We start from the raw sequence: 9,863 nt of genomic DNA, 5'->3' as shown, positions 1-9,863 counted from the left end.
ACCACGTGTCTTCAAAATTCAGGGGTGTTTACTCTTTAACCCGTTAGAATATGGATCAATCATTATTCATTGCTTGCTGCAACATAACAAATTAAAAGCAACTTACAAACAACTAAGTGTTAGTAAATTTTTTTTTATTATTATTGAATTGGTAAATAACCTCAATCATATGTTTTTCATTATAACATATGTTATAATTTATAAAATAGATTGAAACAAACTGAAGGACACTAGACTAGACCATTGTTTAACTAATTAAGTTACTACACGTTATAAGTGCTTAATGTGTGAACAATTTTTCATTTTTATTTTGCCTTGAAAGACGTTGTTTGAGGCTTTTCCAACAAATATACAAACATGATCAATTGATCTCACATCACTCTACATCAATATCCTTTACAAACTTCATTTTGATTTTGTAAATTTTGGAAAGATGTCCATTCGATTACTGTATTGATCAAAACGAGTAAGGTTGAAAATGTTTTCCCTTAACTTAATTTGGAAGGTATCAAAACTAAAGATATTTTGACAGATAATATATTAAAAAAACATAAATCTCACATCAATTAAAGATAAAATAAATAAAAAATTTATAAATAAGAAATAATTTTCACCTCATTATCTATTTTTATACTTTTATAGGATTGAATTGAGTCTAAATACCCTCTAATGAGACAATGCTATTAAATTTGGATGATTATAGATTTTGTCAAACAAAAACCAGTCATTTGAAATGACAATGAACAAGATATGTAAAATTTTATAATTATAATGATTGACCTTATCGATTAATTACTAAAATCATAATGATAATTATGGTCTAATATTAAGTAAATGATATGAAATTAATATTTAATAATATATATTTAGATTAAAATTTATTTTTATTTTACCTTTGTATCTTATGAAAATGATAAATGACATAAAAAAAATGAGAATTAAACATATATACAAATTAAACTAAATATTATCATGTATTTATTTTATGACATTTGTTTAATGTTAAGTTATAATTAACATTACAAATTTAAAGATCAACAAATTAAATTAAAAGTGCAGATTTTACAAATTCTAAACTAAGACTGTGAGAATAAAAATTGAGAACTTAAATTTACAGATTTAATATTATAAGAGAACTAACAATTTAGTTTCAAAGAGAAAAAGTTAAAAGTAAATATTTAATTACTTGGTTATCCACATAAAGTAAATGTTTAATTACTAGGAGTAACATTTAATAATAAAAAAATCCTTTTTGTTAATTAATTAATACAATAAGCTTGTCACTTTTGGAGACATTATTATCTTCTCTTCCTTTACTATTATTTTAATTGCCACATGGTGATCTTCACGTGTTGTGCATTTAGATTTGCGCTGATATATGAAAGACAAACCTTTCACTCTCTCTTTAAAAAGGCATGCAGTGGGTCACGCATGGGGATGGTGAAAGATCATGTGATGCAATGCTATATACATCCCTCAGTTTTACTTTGTATTATATAAATGAATTTGTAGTTGTAAAGTATATTACATCGATTTAGTATTATATAAACGATTCATGTAATATCAAAATAATATGATTCATCAAAAAAAAATGTTACATCTCATATATACATATTAGCATTTGATTATTAAATTTGAAATGTGATTTACGTCTAAAAAACCTGAGCCTAATAAGGAAGGTGGTGATATTAATTTGGAATAGAATCTTCTGATTATTGAATACTTATTTGGACGACCCTTCCTATTTCATAGCATTGATGCATGTTTTAGAGGCTTCCTATAGACTTTGACCATCAAGAATATTGCAACAAATGAAGAGATGTGCTTGGATGTGTGTAATCATAAACAGAGATATTGCATGTCACTTTCCACATAATTTTCTAGATAGAAGTTAACCCTAGTTATATAGAAATAAAGAGATCATATAAAAAGAGTGATGAATGTGACCCCTCCAACGATGGAATCTAGAGCTAGAAGGTCGTGCATGAGATTATATTTTCTTTTTTAGTCCATGTAGATATATAGGGAACTTTGAGAATTGAAGTCTATACCTTATCTACCCTAAGGACAGAAGGTTCACTTATAATTATGTAGTGTATTAGTACATTATTCCATCATTGAAGACTATAAGGAGCTAATTATTTTATCATCTCTAGGTCACGGGCATGCTTTGGATTGTACAAAAATGAATAAAGGTCAGAATGTTCCAGCCTTGTAAGTTGTAACTGTGTGCTAATTAATTAAGCACACGAGAATTTATGTTTTAATTAAAAACCATTGAATTTTTATTTATTTACCAAAATCACAATAAATTTTATGCATTTTATTTCAAACTTTTGTTCTACTTTTATTTCATCACAAGGAGATGTCGGAAGGAAGGGATAAGCTACACTTTTGAAAGATTAAAATGTTGATCCAATGATCCTCGATCAGAATCCCACAATGATCCCCTCCTCAAAAAAAGAAAAAAAATCCCATAAAAGAAGAAAAAGGCATTTCCACAGAAAAATAAAGGAGGGTCTAGATATGATGATGAGATTCAAAAGTAAACAACTTACACCCACCCTAATTCATGAGCAGTGTTAAAAAAATTTATGAAACTTGCCTTATAACTATAAATAGAATCATAACTTAGATTATCCATAAAATTAATGATATGAGATGCCCCCATCAATCTTTGGTCTTTAATTACATAATCTTATTGATCATGGGTTATAATCACTGGTGTGAAAATGATAATTCTTGTTTGATATGATCATTCTCTAAAACATAAAATGCTATATATCTTGCCATGATTCCTTGGTTTCCATAATTCCAATCACATGATCAATTACATTCATTTAAAATAAAAATACGTACGGGACCTTAATTATATGATTGAAATTCAATATGAAGCAAACAAGGGCCAAATGACCAGTTAGATCCCTGTTACACTGGCCAAAAAATTAATAAAGTGAGTGATCTTAAGATCGGAAAATATAATAATGTTAGTTTTATCTTTGTTCTATATATTTTCCGGGCAAAGACATTGAAGAAAAGAGGGACCAACAAGTTGACAATATCTGACATTGATAATAAAGTGGGCCAACGCACATGCACAAAAGTTTAAACTTTCTCATTTTATTTATTTTTTTTAGAGGAATCACAACCTTCCAAGTTTCAGTTCCATATAAATAAAAATATTATTAAAAACAAGAAAAAGATAGAAAACAAGTCTCTAGCAGGATAAAACAAATCTGAAACATTGTCTTTCAATTTGATTACTAGTCTAGGAATTTGAGAGATCTCAGCATATGTAAATAAATAACTAATTAATTTTTTCGGTTTCCTTTTTTTAAATTCAAATTGAATGGGTTGGCTTTAATAATTTTCCTACTTCAGGACGCCATGATAGAAAGGTGCTTTATATAGCCAATATACCAAGAACATAAAAGCATTGAGTAGGGACAAAATGGTGAGTACATGCATAAAAGAAAGAAAAGAAAAAAAAACCAAAACAGCTATAGCTCCTCTTTCAAGAGGCATCAACCCACCAACACTGTTGCCAAGAGAATAATCAATAGTAAATTAGTTATCTAATACCGCATTGGATCTTATTATAGTAATTCTAGAGAAAAACTAATGGTTTTAACTGACATGGTCATATGCTTCTTAAAATTAGAAAACAAAGAGAGACCAGGGAAGTGAGAGGGATGCAAAAGTTATTCACTTATAACAACACATATATACTCACGGTGTACAAATTTTTCACAAATAGATAAACAATAGTTGGTCAAAAGTTTTGGAGCATTGTGTGAAAAAAAGTAAAAGAAAAAGATTATCCCTTGATTCAAAGTCTTTAAAATTTTAATATTACTTATTTATTTTTCATATTTCAGTGTTTTATTAAGATAGAAATTTTGGTGTGAGTGATTAGTTTCACGTTGATTAGAAATTATCTTAATGAAAATATAAAAAAAAAACAAAAATGTAACTAGTTAATATATTAAAGTTTTGGATAAAGATGTGATATGTGGTTGATTCAGGAAATAGTTTTGACTTTTAATTTAATTATTAGCCCATATTAACTCTTCTAAGTACTCCACTAGACTCTCAACACTTTACTTATTGAACCCTTTTATTTTACATTACCTTTTTAGTTTTTTATACATCTATTTTTATTCCCTTTAAAAAATAGTTTTTTCTCTTTAGGTCTAATTAATTTGACATTTTATAGTGTAAAAAGTTGTGAGACTAACATTTTTCTTACATCTTCATTGACATGGTCATATATTTTTGTTTAATAAAGTTATATAATTATAAATTTATAACTTGAGAGAGAGAGAGAGGTGAGAGGGTGGCTTTAAATTAAGTGGCTGGTGTATTAGTGAAAGAAGAGGAGTGTAACAAGAGTCAAATTGAAACAGCACATGCTCTTTGTTCCAACACAATGGCTTTCACACTAGACAGGTTTGAAGAGAATATGGTATTCACTTTGGAGTCTCAGAAGTCAGTGCCAGCACCCTTTCTGACAAAGACATACCAGCTTGTTGATGACCCTCACACTGACCACATTGTGTCATGGGGTGAAGATGAAACTACATTTGTTGTGTGGAGGCCCCCTGAGTTTGCCAGAGATCTTCTTCCCAACTATTTCAAACACAACAACTTCTCAAGCTTTGTTAGGCAACTCAACACCTATGTAAGCATCCTTATCATCTTTTCTCATATACTTCTTCACCGCTTTACTCTCCATCTTAGCTTCATTTCACTTCATTGAGTTTGAAGGTAAAGATGTTTCCATGAGAACAAATATGAGTCAATACTAGTACTACTCACAAGTTGAAGGATCGATCTTTAGTATAACTAGTGATCTGACATTCATTTTTATTTCATTGTTTTGTACCATAAGGGAAACTTAATGTGTCTGATGCTGCAAAACACTTTTACAATTACAACCTCCGAACAGGAAAAGTATTTGAAACATTTTTCAAACAGGAAAATGTGGATAACTTGATTCTAGTAGAAGTAACATTTATGCAACTTTTGCTTGTATTACAAAATTTTACATTAAGTTTCACTACAAACTTGCTATAAAGATAAAAGTTTCCTAATATAAATCACTTCCTTTCAAATTCAATTTTAATGATCTTTTATTATAAAATGATGATCATCTAAAATCAAGTGGTTCGGAGGAGAGACCATCATAAAGATAGTTAGTCAGATTTTTTAACAAAGATTAACCACTCATAACATAATTACCAAAATAAGATCGTTTACATACACTCACACACATAAACACTATGATTAGCAAGCTATATATGATTGCATTATAATGTTTTTCAATATAGCTACTTTAGCTTCATGATAAACTATGAATGGTGAAGCAGCATAAGAATCTTCTTCTCTTGCAGGGTTTCAAGAAGGTAGTTGCTGATAGGTGGGAGTTTGCAAATGAGTACTTCAGAAAAGGAGCTAAGCACCTTTTATGTGAAATCCACAGGAGGAAAACACCTCAACAGCATCACCAACTTTTCCATCATGACCAACAATCACCATCCCAGATTCTTCAGCAAGATGAAAGTCTATGCTGGCTTGACACTCCACTACCATCTCCAAAACCAAGCACAGACATCCTAACAGCACTTTCTGAGGACAACCAAAGACTAAGGAGAAAGAACTTCATGCTCCTATCAGAACTCAGCCACATGAAGAGTTTGTACAATGACATTATATACTTCATCCAAAACCATGTAAAACCAGCACCCTTTGAACAAAGAAGCAGCAGTGCTGCTATTGCGAAGCTGGTGGAGTTGGACTCATTGCATGGGTCTCCAATTGACATGGGGGTTCTAAGAAGTTCCAAAAGTTGTATTGTGGATAAATCTTTGATTAGTTCTTATGAGGAATCAAATAGTTCTGTGAAGCTATTTGGGGTCCCTCTAAGTGGCAGAAAGAGATTGCACCCAGATAACACTAATTGATTATGTGTCCCATGATGATGATGGTTAGCTTTTATTGGGTGGCCATGACTGTTTTTGTTGAGATTGTAGAATATCTCTAGTCATGTATAGCACTGGCTGATGTTTAATTATTACATTTTGGTGTACCCCAACCCCAACAGATTTTTCGATTGATATTTTAATCAAGAAACCATGGTTTTTCTCTCCCTCGTTGTTGAAGTTGGAGTCACAAAGTATTAAGAAAGTGAAACATGAGTATAACTCATCTTATAAAATGGGTTTGTAAGGTAAAATTACTTATATATATTTTATATTGTCATTGTATTAGTTGATATTATAAGATGTCTAAAACTAAATATATTGTTAATCTCATTGCTTTTACTGTTTTTTATTTTCATTTTGTAGGGCCTGCTTTCTTTTTTAATATACCTTTTATTTCAATATTCAATGTTAATGTTTGTTGAAGACCCCATATAATCTAGAAATAAGATTATAATATATAGTGTATATAAGTGCGAAACAATCCTTACTTTATTAACCAATTTCGTGAGTTAAACTCTTAATTAGCTTTTTTAAGATGATATTAGAATCTACTTAATGGATGTTGTTGGATCTATCTTGTCATATATTAACAAACCGTTATCAAATTACTTGTATATGTACTTAAGATATCTAGCTCTCAACTTGAGACAATGTATATTGAAAATTTCACATTATTATCTAAAAATAATATCATAATATAGTTTATAGATACTAATTTGTAAGACTAGATTAAAAAGTGTTTGAGGGTAAAGATGTTGGAGATCCCATATTATCGAAAAATAGAATCATAATATAGTGCATATAAACTAATTTTATAAGATTGACGGTAAAAGTGTTAGAGATCCCATATTATTTAAAAGTAGAATCATAATATAATGCATATAAATTGATTTTATAAGATTAAAGTAAAAAATATTCTACGGTAAACTAACTATATAGCAAGTTCTTTTAATTGATTTTCTGCTTTTTGAACCATTTTTTAAACAGATGAGACACCATTTATTTCTATATAATTAATCACTACAAGAAGCAACGCGCCACATTGTACGTATAATTGTTATTTTTAGGAAACATATATTTTGTTATATTAGTACAATTATATAGTTAACCGTTAACATTACAGAATAGTAAATTTACGTCGGTTATTTTTAGGGATTTCACGTCAGAAAAGGTTCCGACGTAGAAGTTGGAGACGTAAATTTACGTCCGCCGAAAAAAACCGACGTAAATTTACGTCGGACATGACAAGTCTGACGTAAAAAATTGTAAAAAATTAAATAAAAAAATGACTGCAAGCAGAACAGACCGTTCTGCTTGGAGAACGGTCCGTTCTGCAAGGAGTACGGGCCGTTCTCCAAGCAGAACAGCCCGTTCTGCAAGGAGTACGGGCCGTTCTCCTTGGAGAACGGCCCGTTCTGCAACCCGGACTTGGCTTTTCTTCTGGTTTTTCCTCTGGCTTCTCTTCTCTTCTCTTCTGGTTGTTCCTACTCAAAATATAAAAATACAAAATACACATTTAGGATAACACTATCAGCAAGAAAAAAAATTTTACTAGGAAATCACAATGTCAACAGAAAGTTTTGCTTCCTCACCCATTTGCCGTATGAATGGAAGAACCGAAGGAGTAGGAGGCGGAGAGATTTACACAACGCGCGAGAGAAGGAAGGTTTTGAAATCTTCAAATCTCCTCCAGCAAGTGTGAAGCGCGCGGGAGAAGGAAGGTTAATTTTGAAATCTTCAAATCTCCTCTAGCAAGTGTGAAGCTTCATTTAAGTGCAGTGAGGTGGATTATTTACGTCGGCCTGGTGGGGGTCCGACGTAAATTAGCAATTCTATGTCGGCTTCTATATTGCTCCGACGTAGAATTGCTAATTTACGTCGGACCCCCACCAGGCCGACATAAATTAGCTCTCTTTATTTACCATTCTGTCACCGCGTTTTTATAACGTCGGTGTTGACCTATTCCGACGTAATTTAGGTGACGTAAAATGCTCTTTTTGCACTAGTGACTGTTTTAATCAAACTTGAGAGTTAACATCAAAGATCGCTAATTTTATAATTGCTTACCAAAATTCAAAAGACGAGCTCAAGACATTTCATTATTGAACTCACCTTCGAAAGAAAAAAAAATTCCAAAGAAATTTTGGATGCTTTTATTTTTCTCAATTATCTCTTAGTGATAGTATTATTTTATACATTGTCAAATCAAATATTTTGCGCATTCAATCAAATAAATTTCGTTTTACATGTTTTTAAAATATTATTACAAAAATTAACAAATATACAAATTTATAATTAAATAATGTCATAAAAAATTATACTAACAACATATTATTATTTTTTAAAAGTTTATCATTCATTAATTATTTTATTTAATGTTTTATTTTTTATTACTTTTTATATTGTAAAACTATAGAGACATGTATAAAACATTCATAAAATGTTGCGAACAATTCTGTTTATAACATGCACAATCCTTAATTTTTCATATATTAAACACACATTTTAATGGGTGTTTTGCATAACACGTTTACTCACATTTATTGATCCTTAAAATTAAGAGTCACAAAGTGACCAATAATGTATCTTATGGGTCATCAATCCGCCTAACAAGGCAAGACATGGATGCTACAAAGGATGGATAAGAAAATATAATTCATCTTATATAAAAGTGGGTCAGTGTGTTAATGAATAGATCCGTTAAAAAATAAAGTAATGAATTGATTAGACATGAAGTAATAAATTAGTGGGTTCACATATCAAAATTAGCTAATTGATTCAGATTAGAGTTAATTTGAGTTGTGAAAAAATTTAAATTAATTTAATTAATTCAATTTAGATTACCAAACTCCTTAAGTTGATATGAACCAATAAATATATACATCTTTAATAAGTTAATATAGTGAGTTAGCTTAACGGGTCAATTTGTCTTGTTTTACTTTTTACTCGTTGCATTAATTGATATATGAGTTAAAATAGGTTAAATTATATGTAAATTACCTCTCATTTTGAAACAAATGTTCTACTACTTAAAGTGAGGTTGGCATTGATCATAGATAAGTATATCAATATCAATTTAATTAAAATAACTCCCTTGGATGATAAAATGAGAATAAATTAATTATGGATGAAACACTAAACATAGGAAACACAACATGAAGCATATTGGAGGTGCAGGATGTGATTGAGCAATCATTTCATGCGTTTTAGTTTGACGGATGATTGATTACACATGGAATCTTATGTACATATTTTCACTTTCGGTTTCCTCTAAAAAGAATAAAAAACAAAACCATAAAAAAGACCAAAAATTAATGGGGGAGTGGGATAAAGAATGCGTTTGGAATAAAAGAATTCATCGGGATTGTAATATCAATTTTTCATGAAATTCTCTGCCATGCATCACTCCTCAAGCTACGAATTTCATAAATGGAGAAACTTTTCTCTTTCTCTTTTATCTGTGTTACAAGATGATTATGATATTCCACTGGACAATTTGTTAAAGCAACGCAAAGTACGAAAAGATCAAATCCGAAACGGAATCCCATACACTATTAAGAAAGCGTTTCAAAGAAATTTTTCAATACTTGAAAATTATGATTTTAAAAAATTATAAATATCGATAATTATCATTTTTTTTAAAATTATTTATAGAGACTTATGAGAATACAAATATGAATTTATGAAAATAAAGATTTTTAAATTTTATTACAATATTTATACAAAATATATTTTTACAAAAAATTAACTTTTATTTTTTTTGTAAATGAGTCATAATCAAACATATATTTAACTTCAAATAATAATTCAACAATTTACTAATGATTAACTATACGTAAAGTCACATTAAATCAAAGTATAAAATATAATTTTCATAAT

At 29.6% G+C, this 9,863-nt stretch overlaps 1 protein-coding gene across 1 annotated transcript; it reads left to right on the top strand.

Moving 5' to 3' along the window:
• The first annotated feature begins 4,317 nt into the window (after positions 1-4,317).
• Positions 4,318-6,309, top strand: LOC109809887 (heat stress transcription factor B-4). Its single transcript, XM_020373303.3, has 2 exons — positions 4,318-4,681; positions 5,394-6,309. Exons 1-2 carry the CDS (start codon positions 4,430-4,432, stop codon positions 5,961-5,963), a joined length of 822 nt encoding a protein of 273 aa, XP_020228892.2. The 5' UTR covers positions 4,318-4,429; the 3' UTR covers positions 5,964-6,309.
• Positions 6,310-9,863: the final 3,554 nt, after the last annotated feature.

This window comes from Cajanus cajan, chromosome 2, assembly GCF_000230855.2.
Source record: "Cajanus cajan strain Asha chromosome 2, NIPB_CcT2T_4, whole genome shotgun sequence".
Classification (NCBI taxonomy): Eukaryota; Viridiplantae; Streptophyta; class Magnoliopsida; order Fabales; family Fabaceae; genus Cajanus; species Cajanus cajan.
This window is presented reverse-complemented; position numbering and strand designations above follow the sequence as displayed.

Bases quoted from the DNA above. Each gene is read 5' to 3' on its own strand.
- LOC109809887 (XM_020373303.3), top strand. From the start codon at position 4,430: ATGGCTTTCACACTAGACAGGTTTGAAGAGAATATGGTATTCACTTTG. The intron at 4,682-5,393 runs GTAAGCATCCTT...CTTCTCTTGCAG, and splicing joins TTAGGCAACTCAACACCTAT to GGTTTCAAGAAGGTAGTTGC.